The sequence below is a fragment of the Phyllostomus hastatus genome, unplaced genomic scaffold (genome assembly GCF_019186645.2).
Source record: "Phyllostomus hastatus isolate PE091 unplaced genomic scaffold, TTU_PhHast_1.1 phas_scaffold_501, whole genome shotgun sequence".
Taxonomy (NCBI): Eukaryota; Metazoa; Chordata; class Mammalia; order Chiroptera; family Phyllostomidae; genus Phyllostomus; species Phyllostomus hastatus.
This window is the reverse complement of record NW_025334033.1, coordinates 18,114,926-18,141,115: the sequence shown is the minus strand read 5'-3', so window position 1 is coordinate 18,141,115 and position 26,190 is coordinate 18,114,926. Positions and strand designations below refer to the sequence as shown.

General features: G+C 48.2%; 1 protein-coding gene across 4 annotated transcripts in view; it reads left to right on the top strand.

Moving 5' to 3' along the window:
- The first annotated feature begins 1,983 nt into the window (after positions 1–1,983).
- GNB5 (G protein subunit beta 5) overlaps positions 1,984–26,190 on the top strand; it is a 41,044-nt gene continuing 16,837 nt past the window's right edge. The window contains exons 1-7 of one of the 4 annotated variants that reach the window (XM_045822726.1): positions 1,984–2,040; positions 2,566–2,644; positions 6,829–6,972; positions 10,943–11,054; positions 20,841–20,977; positions 23,586–23,627; positions 25,812–25,888. In XM_045822726.1, the coding sequence (XP_045678682.1) occupies positions 6,847–6,972; positions 10,943–11,054; positions 20,841–20,977; positions 23,586–23,627; positions 25,812–25,888 (494 nt within the window). In that variant the 5' untranslated portion in view covers positions 1,984–2,040; positions 2,566–2,644; positions 6,829–6,846. Of the gene's footprint in view, positions 2,041–2,565; positions 2,645–6,828; positions 6,973–10,779; positions 11,055–20,840; positions 20,978–23,585; positions 23,628–25,811; positions 25,889–26,190 lie in introns of those variants that run through there. The other 3 variants (XM_045822727.1, XM_045822729.1, XM_045822728.1) reach the window with 3 other exon arrangements.

Genomic DNA, 26,190 nt, shown 5'->3' with positions numbered 1-26,190 from the left:
CCCTTTTAATTTTAAAAAAGATTTTATTTATTTATTTGTAGAGAGGAGAAAGGAAAGAGAAAGAGAGGGAGAGAAACATCAATGTGTGGTTGCCTCTCCCAGGCCCCTCACTGGGGACCTGGCCCACAACCCAGGCATGTGCCCTGACTGGGAACCAAACCAGCAGTCCTTTGGTTCACAGGCCTATGCTCAACCCACTGAGCTACATGAGCCAGGGCTCATTTTTAAAGGAATACTCAATCTGAAGTGAATCATACGAAGTATTTTATGTATATATCTATTTAAAACCAACATGTTATCTAAGCTTAATTGCCACACTACTTACCATCTCCCCCAAAAGAACCTTTAAATTTCGTCTGCCAATATATTTGCCATCATTTTTCATTGTTTAATATCTGTCATACAATAACTTTTAAAAACTAAGTTTAGAAAGACAATGTAAAATATAGATTTAATTTAGAAAAGCACTTAATGATTTTCTCTGTCTTACCAGCATTCAAATATTTTCTAACATTTCCTTATACAAATAAGAATTACATCCCTTTCTTCCTTTTGAGTAGTCTGTGCTTCCCAAGTTTTATGGGAACTGACTATTCCTTGTCTCCCCACACCTCCTCACTCCTTCCTGTCAGACCATGAAACACCATTCGAGGAGCCCTCCTAGCCTGTGGCCCCTGTGCCCTTCGCAGCACCCCAAGAATCCCAACCAGCCCTCTGTTTCTGACAGAGTCACAGGCAATAGGTGTGGTTCTGTAACACAGACATCTATCTTAGAAGTGGGAATAACACATGATTATGAAGCAACATCACCCTGATCATATGTAATAATGTCTTTTCACATCAGTAATTTAATTTACTTCGTTTAGATACATTGTATATGAAGAAATGAAAAATAGAACTTTGTAATATTTTAATCAATGAAATAAATTCCCATATGAATTGGGTCAGGTTCTTTTCATTGTTAAGTTATATTTTTCTTAAGTACGCACATTTGTTTGTTTTCCTTAGATTTTATTTATTTATTTTTAGGGAGAGGAAGGGAGAAAGAGCAGGAGAGAAACATCAATGTGTGGTTGCCTTTCATACTCCCCCAACTGGGGACCTGGCCCGAAACCCAGGCATGTGCCCTGACTGGGAACTGAACCAGTGACCCTTTGGTTCCCAGGCTGGCACTCAGTCCACTGAGCCGCACCAACCAGGGCTCAAGTACATAAGTTCTAATGACTCTTTAAGGGTCATACAAGATGCTGGAATCTTTATAGATTCATAATATCTCATAAAACTAAGAATCCCTACAGAGGAAGTAAATGTATCCTAAGTCCTGCCTCCGGCTGCATCTCAGTGGGGCTCCCCAAGCTGTGCCAGAATGAGGGCCCACTTGGGGAGAGTCGCCTGGGTTTCTGCTCTGCACCTTGGCCTTCTCCGTGCCCCTTCCAGACCTTCCCTGGGCCACATGGCATCCACCTCCCTTCCTCTTCAGCTCCCATAACCTGGGGTCGTGCCTGTGTTACAGCATTCACCCTGGGCTGTGAGCTGGTAGCTTGCCCATCTCCTCTGCCAGCCTGTGCAGCCCTGGAGAGCAGGTCCACATCTCACCACACATTCATTCACCTGGATGCTGGAGAGGTGGGAGAGAAGTGCAGGAGCAAAGTCCCAGTAGGGGTGGCAGGATTGGATGCTGGGTCAGCCCTGGGAAGCAGTAGATCTGGTGTGGGGACAAGACAAGGGGACCTGCACCTCCTCAGAGGGCAGAGAACAAAGCTCAAAAAACTGATCAACAGGGTTTTGACGGCACCTGGCAGCGCGGCTGGGCAAAGGGTCCGAGGGGTGAATCCGTGACTCGAAGGGCAGTGGGTTCCCCAGCAGTGAACACAGGGCTGAGGGGGGGGGGGGGAGTGGGGGGCAGGGACAGAGTGGCTGAGCCTATGGTAAGGCCCCAATAAGGAGATTAGTTGTGCTGAGTCCCTTCTGCACCTCCGAGCTGGCAGCTCTAACTTCTCACCTTTCTGCTGATCGGTTCCAAGTGTTAACTCCCAGAAGGTATGTATGTGTTAAGGTAAACTAGACTGTTTCTTAAGAGCTCAGAAAAGTGTTCAGATATGCACATAGCAAGGTGCTAACAGTGGTCTTTCTGTGTGGTCGGAACATCCAAATGTCCTAATTTTTCTACAGTTCACATGCATTCCTTTTGAAATAGTACTATGTTTTGTTGTTAAAATATGTTCAGTATTGGCATCAGGGGAAGTTAATTGTCTTTAAAGCCATTTGATCAGTTTTAGAAATGGATCCAGGTAACACTCTACACGTCACCGTGAGCCTCAGAGAGCAGCGTGCAGCACTGAGGGGTCTTCGACACTGAACACTAGTCGTAGTAAGGCTGAGATGCATCCACACTGTCACAGGGATCAGTAGTCTACTCCTTCTTATTGTGTGAATGTGCCATAAATTATGTATCTTGTCTACTATTGAACATTTGGGTTTTCCAGCTCGAAGCTATTATTAATAAAGCACTATGGCATTCTTATTCTTTTTTTTTGTCTTGGTACCAATTTATACTCCCGACAGCAAGGAAGGAGGTCCAGTTCTCCACATCCTCGCCCACACTTCGGATTGTTGGTATCTTTAATTTCAGGAATACTAGTGGGTAAGTAGTGATGTCACAGTGTGATTTGAATTCACTTTTATTTGATGACTAATGATGTTGAGCTTTTTACAATATGTTTATTGACCATATGGATAGCTGTATTTGTGAAGTGTTCAAGTCTTTTAAGCACATTTAAGTAGTGATTTTTATTGAGATATAATGCACCTAACAAATAACTCACCATCTAATCCCAGAGCATTTCCATCGCCCCAAAAAGAAATCTCACACCCATTAAGCAGTCACTCCTCGCCCCCAACCCCACCCCCCCAGCAACCTCTAATCTACTTACTGTCTCTGCAGGTTTGCCGATCTTGGACATGTCATATGAAGGGAAACATAGTTTGTGGCCTTTTATGTCTGGCTTATTTAACTTAATGTTTTCAGGGTTTGCCCTTGTTACAGCACACATCAGAACTGTACTCTTCTTCATTGCCAGATCACATTCTACTGTATAGACACACCACATTTTGTTTATCCATCCATCGGCTGACAGACATTTGAACTGCTGCCGCGTTTGTTTAACTACAAACATGCACATACAAATTTTTATGTGAACATATGCTTTCAGTTGCCTTGGGTGTATACCTAGGAGTGGACTTACTGGTCCATACGGTGACACCTCTGTGCAACTCTCTGAGGAACTGCCGATTTTCCACAGCGGCCGCAACACTTTACATTCCCACCAGTGCAGTACGAGGGTTCTTATTCCCGTTTTTGATTTGGCTGATGAAGCATTCATTATTTTGAAAGTAAAAACTGGAGATACCCTATATGTCCAACAATAGGAGATCAGTTTAGTAATTGATGATACTCCATAGTATAGAATAATTATCAAGTTATTTCCAGAAAAACGGACAGATCTAACGTACTAACAGAACAAGTTAGGTGAAAAACAAGTAGCTGACAGCCCATCGCTGAGGCGTCAGAAAAGCCTGGAAGAATCGCACCAATCTAAAGGGGACTTTCACTTCTGACTTTATAACTTTGGCATTAACCCTTTTTCAAAATGTGGGCTTTGGGGTCATTTTAAAACTATATATTTAAGTGAAACATTTCCAAGAAATTTTGTGATTGGCAAAGGACAGGTTAGGGGAAGTTTTGAGAAGGTCTATGAACTCTTTCTACAGAGCAGCTTCACATCAAGACTTGTTAAAATGGGGCGTTTTTATCTTTTTCTTGTCCGAATGCTCATTGAAGCATTTGCTCTACCTGTGGAAAGTTCTCTCATCATAAAAAAGGTGATTGACAATGAGTACAATAGATCATAGTAAAATTAAATCTGCTCATGATATAAATACTAAGTGAAAAACATTTGGATATAAAAATATAAACAGTTTACATGAACAAGTTGTCCTAAAAATCTATGCTTGCATACACCAAAATGTGAAAAGATGTCTCTCTGGGCAGTGGGATTATGGGTGATTCTTTTCTTCCTTACACCTTTTTGATTTTTCCAAACTTTCTACAATAACCATGTATAACACTTATGGGTTTAAAATACTATCAACTTTCAAATTTGGTTCATAGCTTGCCCATGTTTAACCAACCAGATCCAAAATGTTAGTTGTGTGGTATGATTCAACTGATATGACTCAAAACTTGTGGTCTCCATTAAAATATGGTGTTTTCCAAGAATATGCCGTGACATGTGAAGGAAAAAACACAAGTAAAAAAACCCTAATGTCAAAACTTACATATGGCATCTAATTCTAATTTTTAAAAATGTATACACATGTTTATTAAGATATTAGAAGAAAACAAAATGCTAATAGAAGTCAATTATTTGTGAATATAGAGCATGTAGGTGATTAATTTTCCTTCTTTATGTTCTTGTTTCCGATTATTTATAATGAACATAGGCAGCTCTTATAATTTAAAAGAAAATTATAAAGTTTGGGAAGGACAACATTGTCTCCATCCAGATCTGGGACATCGACTGTTTCTTCTAGCTCCCTTCCAAAGCTCCTAGCCATCCTCCTTCTCCTTCTCCACTCGGTTCCCCTCGACCTTCGTCCCCACAGTTGCCGCTGTCCAGGCTTCATTCCCTCTTCCCTGGAACACGATCCAGTCTCCGGACCTGGCTGACACCCCTGCTGTGCCTTCTGTCTCTGACCTATTTGTGGAAGCACAAATGCTGGAATAATCCGCTTAGATGACGTTGCTCCCTTGCTGAAAAACCCATGGCTTACTTTCCTGGTGCTGTACTTGGAGTCCCCAGAATGACCTTGTGACTGGCCCCCTGGGCAGGCATGGGCAGTGGGGGGCGACATTACCGTGCCCCCGCCACAGGCCAGGCTCTGGTGGGCAGGCTGTTCGCATCCTTTAACTCACTAGAGACAAAGCAGAGCCACTTGGCAGCACGAGCTCGATGGTAAGGGCCGTGGATGCCCACTACCTACAGATATGGGCTCCACCGCTGACTTTGAACTCATTTCCTCCCTCAGCCTTTCCTCAGCTGTAACAACACAGAGGTCCTGCCTCCCTCCCAGGGTGGCTATGGGAGGTCAGGGCCAAGCACTCTGTGGTGGTTGGTAGCTGGTTCCCTTCTCGTCTCTCATCCTCAGGGACTATCCTCTACTCCTTTGTTACTTAGAGATCCCAAGAACTATGCCAGCCACCCCTTTGCTAGAGGAGCTCCTCTTTCTCTCTCCAGCCCCACGGTGACATTCTCCTCAGAGGTATCCCCACTACCATCTTCCCCACAAAGGCATCCCTTGCAAATTTGGCTCTGTTAAAGTGTTCAGGCCAGTGCCTCAAGATATGCAGACTCAGGGCATCATTTCTCTGAGCCCTGACATGGCCCGCTCTTTGGAACACCTGTTCAGTGGGGACAGCTACGATAAATGACTGCCCCCTCCCACTGTAACCTCCTGACCCTGCATCTCCGACAATGGCACCATGACCTCTCCGCCTCCCAAACAGAAACCTAGGAGACACCATAGACATCTCCCTCTCCTCATCCCCACACAGTGCCAAGTCCAGCTCCTTCTCCTTCCTAACTGTGGTCCACATCCATCCCACAGCATTGGTTTAGTTCAGGCCTTCATTGTCTCTTGCCTGAACTATGGCCATAGGCGCCTCTCTGCTTGGTCCACCACTGCAGTCTCCCCATCCCTCCTTTCTGCTGCTGCTGCTGCTGCTGCTATTATAGCCACTCACTGGGCAGCGAGACATCTCTGGAGGACTCACTATATTCTGGCACTCACTTGAGCTAAGTACTTCATGCACTGTTATTTAGAATTCCCCTGACAACCCTGTGAGGTAGATTCTAAGACCCTCATTTCAGAGATCAGCAAACAAAGATTGAGAGAGGGTGAGTAACTTGCCTAAGTAGGCAGGCCGGGATCCACTTAGCCAGAGCCAGCACATTTAGTCACCAGGTGGCTCTGCTTCAAGGTGGCCCTCCCTTCAGTGGCCTGGGCCTGTGGACTTCCAGGTGGACAGGCAGGGATCCTGGGTCGGTGGCTGTCACATGGTTAGTAAGAGGGATGCTGCATTCCTGGCAGGGAGCCAACCCCACATGTCCTCGGCCTCCTGGCATTGGTTGGGGTCAGGCTCTACCATTTTTGACTCTTGTTTTTACTCCAAAAGTTCACCCTAAAGGGAGCAGTTTTTTCTTTTTAAGTTTCAAATGATATTATTCATTACAATCATGCTTTCCATTTTGAAGACCCACAGAATTAACATTATGCTGCAGGCGCTGACCAGGTAGCTCAGTTGGTTAAAGCGTCATCCACATTTGCCAAGGTCGAGTGTTCTGTCCCCAGTCAGGGCACATACAGGAATCGACCAATGAATGCACAAATAATTAGAATGACAGATCTCAGTCTCTCTCCTTCCCTCCCACCCTCCCTTCCTGTCTCTCTAAAATCAATTTTAAGGAAATATTGTGCCACAAAAATCAATTATGTCCATGTCTGCAAGCTGCCAAAATAACCAGTTAAACAAATTCAGAAAACCTATTGCCTGATGCTTTAAATAAATGTCTTGCTGGTTAAATAAATGAGTTGGTGTTGACCCAGCCCGTTGTAATGAATCAGAGGTTACAGATTAACTGCAGATACTTTATCGCACATGCAGAGGTCTAAACAACTACCATGATAAAAGGAAGATGAGCTTTAAGAAAGCTTTTCCTGTTGGCTTTCTCACACACTTACATCCCTTTCTCTCTATCTCTCTTTCAGCTTCATCTTAGGTTAAAGATGTGTGATCAGACCTTTCTAGTTAATGTATTTGGCTCCTGCGACAAATGTTTCAAACAAAGGGCTCTGAGACCCGTGTTCAAGAAATCTCAACAGCTCAGCTACTGTTCAGCATGTGCAGAAATTGTGAGTGTAACTTTTTAAAAATTTAAGTAGTTACCGATCTTAAAACAATGTCTAACGTGAAAGCCCTATGACAGAGAAGTTGCCATAGAATCAGTGTACACACACAAAATGTTTTTGGCACAGCCAGGCTGTGTAAGGCAGTATAGCATGGGGGGTTAGGGGCTTAAGGTGTGGACTCTGGTCTCTGACTCCCTGGGTTCAAGTCCTAGATCTATTCTTTGGCACCACCTGTAAAAAAGGAACAATACCACCTATCTCATGGGTCTTCATGAGAATCAACTGAGTTTGCTTGATGAAGTGTTTAAAACAGTACCAAGTACAGGCAATGCCCAATAAATGTTATAGCTAGTATTATTTTCTTAGAGCTAATGCTTTTTTCTTTGTCTTCTATTAGTCTGCTTGGCAAGCAACCAAGCTAAATGGGACACTGGCAAATAAACAGCCTGGAAGCATCTTTGCAAAGGCCCTGTGCCAGTTGCCACTGGGAACAGTCCTTTTGAAGACTGAACCACACAGGGCCTCGGTAATGAGCAAAATTAAGCCCAAGGAAAAGTGTTCCTTGAATCTAAGCGTTCAGCAAAGGCTAGGGACTGAACACAAATCCTGGCATTTTTCAAGTACACAAATCAGTCCTCACTAGAGGTGGCTATGCACAGGTTTTATATCTGGATCTTTAATTATGAAAGATCTATATCCAGATCTTGCAGCAAAAAAATGTCCACAGCATAGCTGAAGCCCTAGGAATTTGTCCTATCTCAGAGGATTTGCGAAGCTCTGCTCAGTAATGTGGCTGAGCCCGGCCCCCACCTGGTCAAAAGTGGTAAAGCACTCTTTTCCAAGCCTAATAGAAAATCCTCTATTATTATTAGTGTTGTTGTTGTTGTTATTGTTATTATTTTAGATTTGATTTATTACTTTTAGAGAGATGGGAAAGGAAGAAGAAAGAGAGCAAAACATCAATGTGTAAGAGATACATCAATCAGTTGCACTCCCCCAAATGGGGACCTGGCCTGCAGCCCATGCATGGGCCCTGACTGGGAATTGAACTTGTGACCTTTTGGTTCACAGGCTGGCACTCAGTCCACTGAGCCACATCAGCCAGGGTGAAATCCTCAATTATTAACACATTTTTTAAAACCCTACATCAAAAAGAGGAAAGATGACTTTTACATTGTGCTTAACTCATGAGGAGAGGCAGTATTCATCCTCCTGGTTCTGCTGTAATCCCTGACAGCAATTAAAAAAAAAATTACCCCCATAAAGTGAATGGCAAAAAACAGCCCTGGGGAGACACAGACTTTGGTGCAGCTCAGTAACCCTGATTCAGAGGTCAGGTTCAGTGTGACGGGCTTCCACCCGCAGCATACTGTGTTCTAACCTTGGCTCTGTGAATCGTCAGACCCAGGCATGCATTTCTTAAAACATGCCTGCTTTCTGGTGGCTGCCCTACCACCCTGGAGCAGTGCTGTTTATTAATCTAGCTCTTCTGTTTTTTAAACAACTTCCTCTGTGGACAGAAGGAGCCCAGAATCCTAGATCTGTAGCATCATAGATTATTCCCAGGTCAGAGGCCCTGCCTGGAGATAGTCTTCAGGGGACAAGCCCGTGGGGGTTCCCAAATACTCAGACAGGTGCCTTTGTTTGGCTGATGGGACATCCAAATGACGAATCTTTCATCCAGGTGTTTGGGATTGTGTAGACAACAACCTCCAGTGGGCCCTTCTCATGTCTAGGGGCAACCCTGTGTCTCCCCCACTGCTGAAACCCAGCAGAACTCCATACTCCTCACTGGAAAAAAGGACTGAGCACCGTAGTACAGGACAGCACTTTTCCAGCTATTCAAAAGTTGCATGGCCTTATCTCTAAATGCTAGACTTTCCAGATATGCGGGTGTTTGGAATTTCTTTTACACACAGAACCTCCAGAGGAGGGCGCACACGAGCATGAAGCACCCGTCACCCCAGGTCTTCACAGGCCGGTAACCTCACACATCCCACAATGGTCCCGGAGGTGTCGGCCTGAGAAGGTGATGAGAGAACGCTGCTTTTCCCAGACCTGCTGAGATGACCCTTATGAGAAGTGTCCCCTCATTTACTTCATGTGAATTGCTTGTGTATCGGGCAGCCTTAATAATAACAAGCCCATGCTGTGTGCCACGCATTGCTCGGAATGCACTAGTCACTCCTGATGAGGAAGGTGCCATCCCCACTTACAGATGAGGAGCCTGAGACACAGAGAAGTGAAGTAAATCACCGAAGGCCACACCACACGGCCAGGCTTTGCCCCTCAGTGAGTCCGATCTATACAGAGCCTATGCTCTAAGCGTTTTGCTCTGCCAACTCTGAAACAGATCCATAAATAGTTGCATGTATCTAAAGCATTTGTATATTTTATATACTTGATTTATTTTATTTTCAAGTACATGTTTTATGTATTTATATGCTGTTTTCTACATCCATTTATAAACTAACATTAACTGAGCACCTAATATATTAATATGAATAATAATATTAGTATGGATTAGTTCCAATTTTTCTTAAAGAGGGCCCAGGATAGCAAGTCAAGGCTGCACTCCTCAGGAAAGGAGGGGGTACAAAGAGGGTGGGGTTAGGACCCAGATTCCCCTTGGTGATGTTTCACTTTAGAACTGGTAACTTTGATCTGCCTTTCCAGTCTTTACACAAACACACACATGCAAGCTCGTGGGGAGGGAAAGAGGAAGAAGCCACAGGTTGGGTCCTCCACATAGGAGTCCTGAAGCTTGTAACTGAATGGAGCCAGACCGACTGGGTCCAGATCTTGCCTTTGCCTCTTGTAAGTGTGAACCGAGCAAATCCTTTAACCTGTCTGTGCCTCAGTTGTCTCGTTTGTAAAATGGGAATGATGATAGCACCCATTCAGGGTGACTGTTGTGAGCTATTAATGCAAAGCGCTGGCACTACAGGGGACTGGAAAGAGGGATGCTTGTGTCCTTGAGAGAACTGTAGTGACCCTCCATTCTAAAGTGGAGGAAACTGCCTCAGAAGTGACTGGTCTGAGATCACTGGGCACCCACTCGAAAAGGCCGCGTCTGGGCCCCCGTGTGTTATGTCCCCACACTGCCCCCAGACTTAATTCGCGAGTGAAGAAAGGAAAAGCAAAACTAGGAGCGGGCGTGCTAAGACCCCAGAGCTTCTTGGAAGCCAGAACTCGTTTTTTGTGGGGTTTTTGTGTTTTTGTTTTTGTTTTGGGTTTTTTTTTGTGTGTGTTTTTGTTTTTGTTTTGGGGTTTTTTTGTGGTTTGGTTTTGTTTTGTTTTGTTTTTGTATATTTAAGTCAATAAATGAGGCAAGTTTCCTGTTCGTGGTCGGGGAAGTAACAGAGCAACTCGGAATTGGCCGGGTATCAGTGATGCGAGCCGGACCACGTTGCCCTGTCCTCTCGGGTTTCTGCCAGTAGAACCCTGAAGTCCCAGTGAAAGGATGTCCGTGTGGGAATGGAGGGATGCGGGAGAAGGAGGGCAGTGTCTGGGAGTTCACCATACTCCCAGGAGCCCGGCCGTCCTGACTTGGAATCCCAGCTTGGCCCTCAGTACAAGCTGATCCTCCACCAAATCCCGTGTCATCTCCGAGTCTCGGTTTTCTCGTCGGTAAAATGGGACCCACACTCCCTGCTTCCCACGGGCGGAAAACACAGCAGCGCTAAATGAGGCCCGGTTCCGAGTCTCTGAGCCAGGGCGCTCGCCGCAGGCGCGGGACAGCGGCTCCGAGGGGGCGCTGTGCCCGCGGGAGAGGCCGACGGGCCGCGGGGTCGGCGCCGCAGCCCGGCTCGCCGCTGCTGGCGTCAGCGCCGGAGGGCGGGGCCGCGCGCGGGGGAGACGGCGGCTGGAGCTGCGCCCGCGGCCGCTGGAGCCTCCTCCGGCAGCTCACCCTCGTCCCGGTTCTTCGCTTCCCTCCCTGCCTCTTCCCTCCCTGCCGCTTCCCCGCACGAAGATGGCCACGGACGGGCTGCATGAGAACGAGACGCTGGCGTCGCTGAAAAGCGAGGCCGAAAACCTCAAGGGCAAACTGGAGGAGGAGCGGGCCAAGCTGCACGACGTGGAGCGTGAGTGCGGGCCTGGCGGGGGCTGCGCGCTGGGAGGCGGGCCGCGGAAAGACGCTGGGTTCCCGGGAGGAGGGTGCCGGCGGCCTGGCCCCGGGGCGGGAGCGGCCTCGGTCGTCCGGGCGCCAGGTGAGGCGCGGGGAGTGGCCGCAAGCCCACGGGTACGCGGATGTCCGGCTGGAGCTGGGTGGCCCTTGGAGGTTCCCAACACTTTGCTCAAAGCCCCCGCCCGCCTCTGGGCCCAGGCGACTGGTGGTCGCCCTGACCGCTGGGCTCCCGACGAAGGATGGTGGGACCATTTACCATCGTCACCTGCCACGAACTGATCGCATTCCTGCCCTTCTCAGGAGGAGCGGGGTAGAGGGTGTTGTCAGTGGCGGCTAGCCCGGCGAGCTCGTGGGGGCGCTGCCTAGGGTAAACTCCTGTTTTGGTTTTTTAAGTACTTGGCCTGTTATGTCTTTTCTCAATTTTGCTCTTACACGGAACCAGACTTAGATTTAAAAGCTCGTTTTTCCAATTACCCCATCTCTTGGGGGTGGAGAGCAGGATGGGGGAAGGGAAGTAGAGGAGCTTATCAAATCCAACCGTTTAGCCCTTTTGAGCTGTTTAAACGGATGCGGTATGGTTGGCATGAAAGAGACTAGCAATCTTAACATTGTTGACCACTACCATAATTTAGAAATAACAGATCTGTGATTTTTTTTTTTTTTGAGTGGGCAATTAAGTAGCTAGGTGAAATGACTCTCGCCAGGACCAGCTTCCCTTTACTGCGTCGAATGGTTCCTCTTCAGCAGGCTTTGGGCCTAGCGCCAAGCTTGGGGAAGTGACTTTATCAGCTTACTTTTCAGCTCGGAGAGTGACAGCTCCTTTTTGCTGAGCAAGAAGTCCCTTTGGTGTCCCCAGGCACACACATACATTGTGCTTCTGCCATTCCTGTGGTGACGTCTCCTTTACATTCCATCTGGAAGAGAAAGGCTGGGCTTGTGCTAGGTCCTTTAGCACCTGATTCCTTTCTTTGAAAATTGCCTGATAGAAGCAGGTGGCCTGAATCTAGAGTGTGCTGTGCTTTTGTAGGGGCCTCCTTTCAACAGGAGTCTCCTAAGCCCCTGTATCATTTAGAAACATATCCAGCTACAATGAACTATAAACCCCTGGTAAAATAGTTAAGCAAGTTGGGAGTTAGTTTTCTTTGATAACAAAAATAAGGGTAGGCTGTCGCCAGCTTTGGTTCAGCTATCCAGTGTGCCACCAAGGATCCACGCTCCTGTTGTTCTCCCCACTGTGAGAGCACTGGCCTTGCCCCCCAACTGCAGTATCACTGCCACAGCTCCAAACATCACCCCTGGATCCTGGACAGGAGGAGAGGGGAGTGTGGTTACCAGCCTCTGTTTCTCCTTTTTACCAGAAGAGCAAAAGTTTTTCCTCAAATTTTCCTTCTTCCCAACAGATTGTTGGTTGCACTTCACTGGCCAGGTCACATAACCACTGCAAGGGAGGCTGGGAAAGGGAGAACTGAACTGGGCACATTTCCAACCTCAAACAGAGCTAGGTTTCCGTTACCAGGGGAGAAGTGAGGCATGGATATTGGGAGGCATGGGACGGAGTCTTGCCTATTTCCCTTAAGAAATTCCTGCACTCTGCAGATGACAGTGCTCTTGCTGTGAACGTGATACTATCTGAGGTAGGTCTGATTTCTCCATTTTACAGATGAGGAAACTGAGGCACAGAGAGGAGAAAGGACTTGTTGAAAGACCCCAGCTAAAAAGGGGTGGGGTCAGGACTCCAGTGCAGGCAGGCAGAGTTCCAGCCCAGTCTCACTTCAGTGTTTTTGCAGAACCTTGGTGTTCAGTGCAGAGGGGCTCTCCAGAAAACTCCCACCCACCAGTGCAGGCTGCCCACAGGGACTGTCAGCCTTTTCTGTGAGTGTGTAAGCTGCCTTAAGGCAGAGAGATTGTCAAGTCAAGATGCAGTCGTACCACAGGAAACCCCTCCCCTGCCAAGGATGCAGTGCCCTGAGAAGCCTGGACCAAATTTGGCGCTGTGGAGGAATCTGTCCTCACCTGTCTTTGTGTCAGAACGATAAGACCAGCGGTCATGGTCATATCTCCCTTTATGCCCCCGCAGCTGCCAGACCACTTCTCTCCTGTACAAAACCCTGGCTCCTCCAAGGCTCCTGCCATCCCACTGCCCGCCCTCCTCTCCTCCCCCACGCTGCTGTCTCCTGACTTCCCAGCCAGGCTCCCTCAGTTCTGAAGGACTTTAGCACATGGCTTGAGCCTTCCTTTTGACCCTAAGCTCTGCCCCTACCTGGTGTCTTCAGGGTTCGCAGGGTGACCCTCTTAACACGCTGTCCCCTCACTCCATCCCAGCCCCCCTGGGATCTTGTTGGCAATCAGAACTGCTCCTTCTCCTCTGCCCATGGGCTCTCCCCAGGGAGCTCACCGTGACAAAGGATCACTGGACTCTCTCTCTCTTCAGTCTCTCAGCCCTTTCTTGTACGTTTTTATATAGCTGTTGTATAGATGGCCCTGTGACCCTTATCCTAGCGGGGGAAACCTCTTGAGGCCGTAAACTTAAAGTGACCAGGTCATTCTGGTTGGCCTGGGACTCTCAGTTATAAAATGCAAAGTTTTAAGTCTCTGGAAACCCTGCAGTATGAGGCACACAAGGATGGCTGGTCAGCCTTCTGTTAGCTCTGACTTGCCCTAATTCTTGGCTTTAAAAAGTCAACACGAGCCGTGGCTGTGTTGCCACGAGTTGTGGCAGAGTGGATTGAGCGCTGAAAGGTCACTGGTTCGATTCCCAGTCAAGGCACATGCCTGGGTTGCAGGCCAGGTCCCCAGTTCAGGGTGTGCAAGAGGCAATAGATCAATATATCTCTTGCACATTGATGTTTCTTTCCCATTCCTTCTCCCTCCCTCCCTTTCTCTCTTAAAAAAAATCAACACAAAATTGTAGAACATAAACTTGGAGGAAAAGTGAACTTTTCCCAATTCCAGACTCTAGTATCTCCGTCCGTCATCCCTTGACCCTCCGACAGTGTCCATCTGTCAGGCCCTCATCTCCAGGTCAGACCCACAGCCAGCATCACACAGGAAGTGGCTTGTGTGCGGGTGTGAGGGGAAGCCAGCCCACATCAAACGCCACAGCCCGAGGCCCCATGCCCCTGTGCCTGCCTTTCCTGTTATTCCTCCAGAGCTCTCCTGCCCTGGATGTTTCTCCTTATCCCTTCTGCTTGCCTTCTACCATTGGTAAGTGCTCCCTCGCTTGAGTCTAAGGCATTTTAGATTCATGAGGAGGTTAGCACAGCTTGTATTAGTTTCCTGTTGCTACTGCACACATTTCCACAGAGTGGCTTAAAGCTGCATAAGTTCATTCTGTTGCAGATCTGGAGGGCAGAAGTCTGGCAGGGCTGCACGCCTTCCGGAGGCTCCAGGGGAGAATCCATCCCTTGTCTTTTCCAGCTTCTAGAGACCGTCTGCGTTTCCTGGCTTGTGGACCCACATCGCCCCAACCTCATTTCTGTCATCACATCTACTTTGACTCTGAGCCCACCTCCTATCAGGACCCTGTGGTTACATTTGGCCCATCTGCATAATCCAAGATAATTCTTCCATTGCAAGAGCCTCACTTTACTCATGTCTTCGAATTCCCTTTGGCCATGTAAGGTCACACATGCACAGGGCCCAGGGACTCAGATGCGGACCTCTTTGGAGGGCCTGTCACACAGCTCTTAGAACCGGAGGCATCCCCTGTTTCAGCCTTTCAGGCCCAGAAAGTTTCTTCTCCCAACCACCCGGTCCTTTTCTCTGTGAATGAGGCCGGAACCAGAGGATCTCCTGGAGATTCTGCCACTCCTCTAAGGGAGGACAGGGAGGAGGTGCCAGGGGTCAGGTTCCTCGTCCAGCTCTCCCTCTCACCATGCCAGGTTGAAATCTGAGATTTATATTAAAAAGGAAGGAAGTAAATTCATGTGTGTGTGTTAAAGAGAGAGCGAGAGGAAAGGTGTCAGTATTGGGGGTGGGAAGCAAAGTGCAGAACAGTATGTATAACATGCTCTCTTTAGCTTAATCAGTAGATGCTCACGTGTGCAGGAAGTCTGTGGCAGGGCATGTGAGAAACTCATCTCTAGGGAGGGGCCCGAGGAGTGGGGACATGGAGATACTTCTCACTTTATAAAATGATTTGATTTGATTTGATTTTAGAGAGAGGGGAAGGGAGGGAGAAAGAGAGGATGAGAAACATCAGATGTGTAAGAGATACATCAGCTGGTTGCCTCTCGCACACCCCCAGCTGGAGACCCAACCTGCAACCCAGGCATGTGCCCTGACTGGGAATAGAACCCATGACCTTTCGGTTCACAGGCCGGCGCTCAATCCACTGAGCCACACCAGCCAGGGCACTTCTCCCTTTAAACCCATCTATGAATTTACTGCTTTTACAATAAAAAGTGAGCACTGGGTTGGGAGTCGGGGTCAAGAACAGAAGGAGAGTATTCATGTATAAAGAGTCCTTAACCTGAAATTAAACTGACGAATGACCTAGAAGACAGGCTGGATGCACAGACAGGGTGGGATGGGTGCGGGTCTGTTTCAGTCCACTGGGTGGCAGCCCCTGAGGCCGTGTGGGGCATCACGCAGACCCCCTACTTCCCCTGGGGCTCGGACACCGTGTAGGAAGCAGCACAAAGGAGATTTATGCAATTTCTATAAGTACAAACCCAGAGGAAATTGGGACAAACCACAGAATTTACCATCAGGTGCGATTCACTGTTCTAACCGTAGCTTTATGAAAGGTTCTATTCTCAAAGGCTTGTTAACCTAAAAATAAAAAGGCCTTTCAAAGTGAGAGGCAACGAGCATTTATTTGACATCAATACGAACACCTACTCGGGAAGCACTGATTCAGGCAGCAGCCCAAATAACGTCCGGACTAGTAGGCAGAGGCGAGGGGTGTTTCTGAGAACGGGAAGGGGGACTGTGACGTCAGCAGGAGGAGGACGTTTTCATTGACGCAGATGATAGAACGCAGTGCTGTTCGTTCTAGACAGTGGTTTTAATTTTCAGTCCTGTTGTCAGCAGTCCAGTAGTCAAAGTAGCCGCTTGTGGTCTTTGCAAACAGTTCTTTGGGGCACAGTGTCGCTTTAGGCCCAGTCCAGAGGTCATTTGGCCCTGCTTTGACGTTCCGGAGATTTGGGACACAAGACGTGCAGAGCAGGTCCTCTGGGATGGCAGCTGCAGCCTGTTTTAAAGTGGCTCCATTTATTTGTTTGATGGTTGGTTGGTTGCTCGTTCAGTTTTCAGACAGACTCTATGGCTGGAGCTTTGGGTGATTCTGATTTTATGGTGTAGAGAGAAATCTAAGAAACCAAATTTCTGGATTAGTTTGAAGCAAATGTGTTGGTTCACTTTTTCCACGTTCTAAGGAGATGTGCTGCGTGTACTGAGTTCGTAGAAGTGAGTTTCCCTGCAGAGCCTTGCTCTTCCCAGCTGTTGCCTGCAGCCGTCCAAGGGGGCAGAAAGCAAACCGCCTTTCATTTCCTCTCCCTCCCTTTCGTTCTGCATTCCTGATGCACACGAGCCAGCCAGTGCAATGTCTCTAAAATACATGGTAGCAAGCGAATGCCCTGTAGCAAATTTAGAAATATGAAAGCAAGCCATCCATACCTGCACTGCCCAGGGGTAGACTCCTTTAATATTTTCATGTATTTCATAGCTTATGTTTTTATATTCGTGTATACATTTATCCACATGCTTTGGACTGTACTGGGGACAGAGTGGGAGCCCAGTTTTAATCGAACACGATGGATCGACGAGCCCCTGTGTCAGGTGCGGCTCTTCCTGACGTCAGCACTGACAAACGTTCAGATGCTGTTCTCCACAGTGTCCCGTCTTACCTGCTGCGCCAGAGCTTAACACTCCCAGCTTTTCATTAGGGAATTCAGGGTAGGCTTTGATTTTATTTTGTTTTGTTTTATTTTATTTCTTTTATTTGAGTGTGGCGAATGCATTGGGTTTAAGGGAATCCAAAAATCTGTGACAGACGTGGGGAGGTGACGGAATTGGAGATGTTTCCCTTCCATCCTGCAGCTGCAGGGTCTGTGTGCACCCCACCCCACCCCTGTCTACTTTGGGGGAGGATCAGAATGAGCTTTTAAAGATGAATTTTGAGTGATTTTTCCTTCCTTGATTCTTTTGAACTACCGAATAAGGACCATCCAAAGACTGGATATTGGTAGGAAATTTAAGAAGTGATTCCAGATCATTTTTATAATAGTTCTGTTTTCCTATTTCAGAGAGGTCATTTGTCTTTGGTCCATTCAGCATTTATGATGTGTTTCATAACGCTCGTTTTCAGGGGGATGTTCAAGCCCGTCCTGCCCAGACCGTCGTTTTCATGGCCTGTAGGATGGATGGGGGGGAAGGCCTGTTGTGTGTTTTCACCTGATGATGACGTACACGGCGTGAAATCTTGTGTGTTGACCTGCACACTACACATTGTACTTCAAAGTAGTGTGCGCACGGATTATAAAAGAAATAGTGAAACTACTCCCTGAAAGTTGAGAGGAGGCCCCACCTTGATGAAAGATTGATCTTTGCCTGAAACCGGAATTCTAGGCGATTTCTAAACTCTTCCACAGAGCAGGGCACAGGCCCAGAGGGGACACTGTTCACCACCAAATTGAGTCATGCTCTGCCCTCAGGCCTTGTTTCCCTTCTCTGAGACGTGCTTAGGCGGTGCAGCTCGCTTGCCCTCAGACTTGCTGTTTGGGACTTGGGGGCCAGTGGGCGAGAGGCACGCTGAGCAGAGAGCTGGGACAGAGCCCAGCATCCGCCGCCAACCATTCACCAGCTCGGCTCCACTCCATCTTCTTAATGGGCTTCTAGTAAGATTTTGTGTATGAGAGAGTAGGAGAGGACCGGGGCGGGGCCGGGGGTGGGGGCGACCTTCTACATCTCAAACTGGAAGTCTCTACCCCACCCGACTACCAGGCCCCCCGTATGGTGGGCTCAGCCCGCACCCGCACCCGTGGTCCCTGCCCCAGGGCGGTGCAAGCACTGCTTGTTGAGTCAGTCTCTCCTACCTGGAGCTTTCCGTCCCTCTCCTGGTCAGGTGGTGGCTGAGCCAGGAGCAGCGCCGGTTTCTTGACTCCTGGTTTAGAAACCCTAACTGACCCATCAAGAAGTGTGGGGGATCCAAGTTTGGGGTGTCTCAGGGACCGAGAAGCCATTGTCACCGCCTCATCGAATCCTTGATTGTCTAAAGAATTCCAGCTACCTGCCCAGAGCTTGCCCTCCTGTGGGGCGTTATCTGTTCTCAGGGGTCAGAGTGCATGTGCAATGGGTCTTAGCCTCTCCAAGCCTGTTTCCTCTTCTGTAGAAATGGGGGTGAAGCCTGTGTCCTCAGGCTGTGTGTAAACGTCTCAGCCCAGCACCAGTCACCCAGGAGACAGGCAGTCCATGGTGGGTAATGACAGCACCTGTGGAAAGCCTTTAAAAATGTGCTTTCCCTGTGACTCACTGATGCCACAGGGTGGAGTTTGTCTGAGGACCGAAGCAGGACAAGGGCACGCTGGCAGCCTGGAGCCCCGGGCCCGCCAGCAGGGAGTGTTTGGATTCCAGTACCTCCATGCAGTGGGTGTTGTACAGTTATTTACAATGACAGATAATCACAGTTGGCAGGGAAAGAGACCTACAAATGTATCAGATGAAAAAACAGGTCCCCCAAATTACATGTGGAGTGTTGTCTGCTTACACTTGTATGCACATGTACACATACGCAGAAAAATCTGGAAGCATACACCGTATCATGCTCTGTATAATGCACGCCCATGTATAATGTGCGCCCACATTTTTGGCCCAGACTTTCAGGGAAAAAATGTTTTGTTTAAACATTTAATTCAATTATTTATGTATTTATAGATTCTTAAGCTTTGCATTATAAAGGAATTTTAGCATTTATTTTTGAACATACTATGGTACATGAAATTCCATGTAACAATTACAAAACACAAGAACAGATACAAGGTATTTCAGGTACTACCCACATATAATGCACATCTTTACTTTTCCCTCAAAAATTTCAACAAAAAAGTGCACATTATATATGGCAAAATACAGTACATACAGCAAATGTTAAGAGTGGTTGGGCTAAGCAGAGTTGTAAGTGATCATATGTTTCTATTTTCTGATTATTTTTGTTGGGTGTGCACTTCTATAATTATATTTACATTAAAAGAAATCAAGAAAAAATCCTCTCCCGGTCCATTACCTCTTTCCACTGTCCCCTCCCCTTCTCCCATAAACACCTTCTTGTCCTGACTGTTCTTGCAAAAGCGCTCTCTCCTCCCTGTTACGTTCCTTCTGGTTTTCTAGTTCCTGGCCCCTAGCCCCCAAAGCGATATTTCTGATTCCTAGCCTGGCAGATAATCTGCTTTCCCAGGCAAGCCTCAGAACGCCCCCATGGATTAGGTCATTCTTTTCCATTTAACTGAAAAAAAATCTAAAAAAAACTACCAGTTACCAACTATCATAAAAACCAGCTTCAGGCAAGACTCATTAATGGATGTTAAAACCAGGGTGTTCAAATTTAAGGAGTAAGAGGGTGTTTATGTGGTTTCAGAGTACATCCCCACAAAATACGTTTTCATTACAACAGGCAAAATGGTAACTCTGTCGAGGAGAACCTGGCAGATACCACCTTAGCCAGGTGATGCCTGCAGGTGCCTCCTGGCAGGTCACACTGACAGGAACTCAGCATCGGCTGGCCGTGCTCCTGCCAGACATGTGCCCCCCAAACCTAACCCCGAGCAAGCGTCAGACAGGCCCAGACCGGGGCGAGGGGTAGCTGGAGACTGGAGACACATGGAGACTGAATGCCACGCAGGATCTGGGGGTTTCTTTTGCTATAATGACGTTGTTGGGACAGTAGAGAGTATCTCAGTGACATCTGTAGGTCAGACATAGTATTGTTTCAGTGTGAATTTTCTGACTGCAGTAATTATACTGTGGTTATGTAAGAGTTCCTTGTTTTTAGGAAATGCATGCTGGAATGTTTAAGGAAAGGGAGGCAGGGAGCAGGGAAGGGAAGCGGGAAGGAGGGGTTTCCCTAGAAGGGGTCGTGGGCACAGGGCTTTAACCGCAGAGTCTGTAGGTTTTCAGTAAACCCACAGGTGTGCTGCTTGGTGGTTCGCTCATTCATTCTTTTCTGCAGCATGTGAATGGGTCACCTTCTGTGTCCCAGACATACGGGGATCAGTTAGGGGTCGCAGTGCCTGCCCTAGAGCAGCATGCATGTACACTGTGGCACCTGCCAGGACAGTTTTTGCAGAGTCATTTGTCCTTGTGACTAGAAAGTGGTAGATAAAAGAACCAGAAACTCCAGCTTTGCTCCCGGTTAGTTGTATGAACTAGTATTAGCCAAAGAACCCCGGGAGCCTCCGTCTCCTCACCTAGGAAGTGGGATAGCACTCTCACTGCTGCCACGCTGTCCGCTGTGCAGAGCTGTGGCCCTTCGACCGGAGAATGCTATACGGTGCTTCACAAACACAGGGTAGTCTTGTCATTAGTCCCTCAACATGCGTATGTGGCAGTGGTTTGAAAAACACAGAAAGAATGACAGTGTGGTCTCTACCCTGCACTGAGCCTAAAAGAAAGAGCATTGTGAGGGCCTGATAGCAATCAGAGACCCAAGCTGCACTGCGGAGAAAGCCCAGGGTCCTCCCTGTGCCGACGTGTGGCCCAGAGCCCGGTCCCGGGTGACAAACTGACTGTGGCCCTGTCATTCTAGTGCACCAGGTGGCGGAGCGGGTGGAGGCCCTGGGGCAGTTTGTCATGAAGACCAGAAGGACCCTCAAAGGCCACGGGAACAAAGTTCTCTGCATGGACTGGTGCAAAGATAAGAGGAGGATGGTGAGCTCATCACAGGTACGTCGCACCTGTCGCGTGATGGCAAGCAGCTCTCTGGTTTCATGGCTAAGGGGACGGGAGCTGTCCTTTCCAAAGGCCCCTTTCCACTCTTTGCGACTCTGCTCGCCCTCCAGAGGACCTGAGTTCAGTGTGGCTAGGAATTCCCTTTCATACTGCAGGGCTCCGCTAGTTTGGGCGGGTTTGGAGTTGGTAATACTGAAACATTGTAAACTCTAATTGAAAAACCATTTAAAATTATTTTTCCTGAGCATATTTCATGCTCTTATTTGCGAGTGAAATCAACTTTAAAACAGTGGGGGTTTTTTTCCCCAAATTGAGGGCAGAAGTGGTTGAGAAGCCCCCACAGCTTCTTTCAGTTTATGGGTTTAGCAATTTTTAGGCCTTAAAGAACAAACTTAACATAAATATTTTGTGAAGTATAATTTTTCATTCATTTTACAGTCAGCGTAGTTTATATTACATCGTATGGGTTAGTTACTTATTGCTACATGACAAATTGCTCCCAAATTTGGCAACATAAAACAGTAGATACTTAGGATGCCGTGTGGTTTCTGAGAGTCAGGAGTCCTGAGCAGCCTCGCTGGGCGGTCCTGGCTCAGGGTCCCTCAAGAGGCTGCAGCCATCTGACAGCTCGACTCAGGCCCAAACGCACCCCTCCGAGGGCTCACCCAAACGGCTGGGGGGCGCAGCTCTGCGCCATGCAGAACTTTGCTCAGGGCTGCTCTGGACACGGTAGCTGCCTCCCCCAGAGCAGCTGATCCAAGAGAGGGAGATGGAGGCAGAAGCCATGCTCCTGTGGCCAGGACCCCTGTGACGTGGCCTCACAGGTGACGGTCCAACACTGCCACTGTATTCCGTTGGTCACATGACCAGCCCTGGTGTGATGAGGGTGGGGCCCATAGGAGGGTGTGAGGATCAGGAGACTGGGGTGCCTGGGGACGGACCCCCTGGAGCCCGGCAACCTCTGCTTAGTACTTGTTATGTGTGTTTTGATGTTACTGCATTGAGCACACAACCATAAACTGGAGTCACACGTTTTTGTAGCTGGTCTGTGCTTCCCTTCACCCCTGCCTTCGTCCCAGCTTTTTCAAAGGACAATTTGGGTTTTTTTTAATTACCTTTTAAATATAAAAACTGTACATATTCCAGATAATCTGCAGCTCTAGTATCTATGTTGGTGTTGTGTTTGATAGGACAAGTGTTATTAATATCCTGTATTAGCCACAAATCCAGAATGCCACGTAGCACTGGCTTTTTTTATGTTCATAAAACAGTTATCACTTCGGTATTTTACCACGTTAAAGAAACGCTGGCAAAGAGAGCACAGAAAAGGTTTTACTCCCACCACCCGTCACAGCCATTATTTTTATTTTAGAGCATGTCTTTCTAGACGGGTTTTTAAATGCTCATTTTTACAGAGTGGTTATTAAGATGTACACATTGCTGCCTAGCCTTATAGACATTTTTATCCTTAAAAGTACAATATATGTCGGATTTCTGTCACTCATGTGCACTCCAATTAGGGAGGGAGGGAGGGGAGGAGGACTGACAGGCTGCATCCATCCGTCTCTGCTGCAGAGGGTGGGCGGGGCGGGGCGGGGCGTGGGCGGAAGCCGGAGACAGCAGGGAGGCTCTGGCGCAGACTTGGAGTGACTCAGAGCAGCCCTTCTCCCTCAACAGGCGGGAGATTAATCCGCCTGACTATGGGTTAGGGTCAGGTGGAGGCACCGTCTCTCCGGTACCTGGGCTCCTCGAATGTAAACTGGACTCACGGAGGGGACCACGTTTAGTTTTATCAGACTGATTTTAACCTCTTGGGTGCCCTTTTCTCTCCTGGGCGCACAGTGGGTGGGCCGTGAGGACAGGCAGGCAGTGCTGTGGAGGACGCCACCCACATGGATGCTGAGGAGGCTGTGCGCTGAGTCAGCACGCCTGCCAGCCCAGCAGGCGGGGGCTCCAGGCCTGGAGGAGCCCACGGCCCAGGCCCGGAGCCTCTGCTGTTACCTCATCTGCCCCCGCCCCCATCATGCTTGGGAGTGTAGCAAGAGAAATTAGGCCAGAAGAACCAGTGTACTTAGGAGTCAGTCTTGAAAGGCCTGAAACTGTCGACTTTGACCTTGTTTTGGGGCCCCTCAGCCACACTCAGCGTGACTATGGAAGTCTCCCATCTGAGCATGCAAGGCAAGCGGCTGTGCCACTTCAGATCGTCAGACCTTGCTTGTGTCCCCAAGTGGCATTACCCGCCTCCCTGCACCTTTCCTCAATCACCTCAGTCACCAGACTTGGCTCCAGATGGCTTGAGTGATTTATGAAAAATCAGGCCCGCTCTAGAGGCTGCAGGTTCACCATCTCTGAGGGTTCCTGGGGGACCCATGTGCTGAAGGAAGTCAGTTCAGCCGTCCTCTGGCACTGTCACCCAGAGCCTGGGGCCCGGGGTCACCCCACACCACGTCTGCATGGGTGACTGTGTCACAGGGTCCAGGGCTCCTGGATGTATCCCCCGAGGGTTTGCACTACAACTAGATGACTGTGGGCTGCAGACTGTGGGTCACAGTGACGGTGGGCTTGCTGACCCCTCCTGAACAATCCGCTCTTTTCCCTTCAGGACGGAAAGGTGATCGTGTGGGATTCCTTCACAACTAACAAGGTAAGGTGTTGCCCCCAGCACCCCGAGACACCTCAGAACCCCAGCCTAGTTTAAAGGTGCTTGGGTCCAGCCCCCCAGGCCTGTCCTCATTTCCTCTCGGGGAGCCTGCCTGGAAATGAAAACCCCACAAAAGCCCATCTGTGTTAAGACAGCCCAGCAGCCCACAGAAGAGCGTGCAGAGCCACCACGGAACGTACTAAGACAGGAAAGGGCACAGCCTGGAGAACTGGTCCCGTTCACACAGGCAACTGCATGTATCCTTCCTCTGAGTGGTGATAAGAGGCACCCATATCCCCAGCTTTCTTTCCCCCCTGACTTTGCCCAGACTCCAGAGTGCTGTGGACATGAGCAGACGGTGGGTGAAGCTGAGGCTGCAGGGGGTTGACCTGCACTGTTGGGGGCGCTGTGGAGTCTGAGCCCCTTGCAGCTCTGGGCTGAGCGTGCATGGCTCCAAATTAGACCTAAATTTAGACTTTTTACCAAAGAGAAAAACTGAAATCTCTGTGTAGATGTGTTCATGCCTACATCATGTTGGCATTTACAATAATGGGTATTGTGTATTAAATACGGATTCCAATATTTACTTTGAAAGAATGTCCTCCTTTTCATGATATTAAAAAGGAGACTTGGCCCTGGCCACTGTGGCTCAGTTGGTTGGAGCATCGTCCTGTAACCGAAGGGTTGTCGGTTCAATCCCAGGTCCAGGTGTGAATGGGAGGCAACGAATTGATTTCTCTCTCTCACATCAATGCTTCTCTCTCTCCCTGTCTCCCTTCTCTCACTCTAAAAAGCAATGAGGAAATGTCCTTGGATGAGGATAAAATAAATAATAAACTAAATTAAATAAAAAGATCTGTATCTGTCACAAATTGAGCAGTGTCAGTATTCTGCATTACTGAATGTGTTGAGTAAATGTCATGGTAGGCAGCTGTGGCATGGCCTGATCAAGCGAGGACACAGAACCTCCTTGTAGGGAACAGGTCCCTAATGGTCAGGCCCCTGGGCAATGGTAGAAATGACAACTAAACTGTTTGCAAGGAGCTTTGTTACACATCACCTACCTCCCTGGAAGACTCTGCCTCTCCCAGCACTCCTAGGCAGTGTGAGGGGTTTTGTTGCTTCTGTTTATGCCTTAATGTGGCATAGAGCACACGCTGCATGATTTCCAGGGAGCTGTGGAGTCACCACAAGTGGCCCCTAGCAGGGAACATAGCTATTACTTGTAAGGAAAGGGGCCTGGATGCCCTGTGCTGAGGGAGTGGCCAGCCCACCTCATTTGCTGGAGGGCAGTAGGTGATTCTTGGCCTCGGAAAGATTCTGAGTGACAACGGAATTTTGACAGGCAGTTAAGGAGCTCACATTTCCCCACGAACACAGAGGACAGACTCACACCAGGAAGGACCAGCAGCACTTGAGTGTCCTGTGCAAATCTAGCCCTATTCCCTCCCTTTAGAGACGGAGAGTGAGACTGAGTGCGTATAATGGCTGGTTTGCGAGGGTTGCACTTCTTGTTGGTGTTGGACCCAAAGTATGGGATGGTGGCTTTGTTGTTTGCTTATCTGCACGCAGCAGGATGTGGGTGGCTCAACCACCACCCGGAAGCCGCGGACTGTTAGGCCTGGTTCTTTATGCTTCCATTTTACAGGCTCTCTCGCATCCCAGAGATCACCCTACCCATGCCTTCCCAGGAATGGTTTTAGGACCCATAGTGGACAGAGGCTCTGTACACTCACAAGTAAACAAACTTACAATATACCTGTACAGTGTCATTCAAGAATATATTTTGAAAATAGGGGGAATCAGAGTAGATAAGGCGATGTATATACATTGGAACTGAAATTTGGATGAACCTTTCAAAGAAAAGAAGCCCCAGTATTCATTCAGAAGAACAGGGGGCAGGGGAGGGAGTATAACATTAAGAAAAAAGTAAAACATTAAGGAATTTTTTTGCTAGTTGAGGTTTTTAACTTTTAGAATAAATGATAAAACATTTGGTTAACTGTATGTATGGGCCTGAGTGGGTCTTCTTGTCAGTCTGAAGCTAATTGTTACCCCACTCCACTGCCTTTGAAGCTGTGATGTGATTCAGTGAGATCGCCAGTGACTCTGTTTAAATCGCATGTTAAGATGTTTGTGCAAAAGCCGCCCTCGCTTACCCTGTGAACGGTTCGCCCTGTGTTTCAGGAGCACGCGGTCACCATGCCCTGCACGTGGGTGATGGCGTGTGCGTACGCCCCGTCGGGATGCGCCATCGCGTGTGGGTAAGCAGGGCCTATGGCAGCTTTTCAGATTCCCCTTTAGCCGCAAATACCGTTACATGGGCAAAAACACGCAAGCAAACAAGAACATGCGATTTTTTGTTGTTTGCTTGTTAAGCAGTATTACATTCCTCTCTGAACTTTGTTAAAGAAAAAAAGGGACAAAAATCACTTTCATAGTTATTTTCATTACCGACTGACAGTAGCATAAGCTTTAAACATATTCCCCTCACTCTCCAATGCTGGTGGTGAGGGCTATAAATTGGTGCAAACATTTTGGAAAGCATGTTGGTGATGTGTATCAG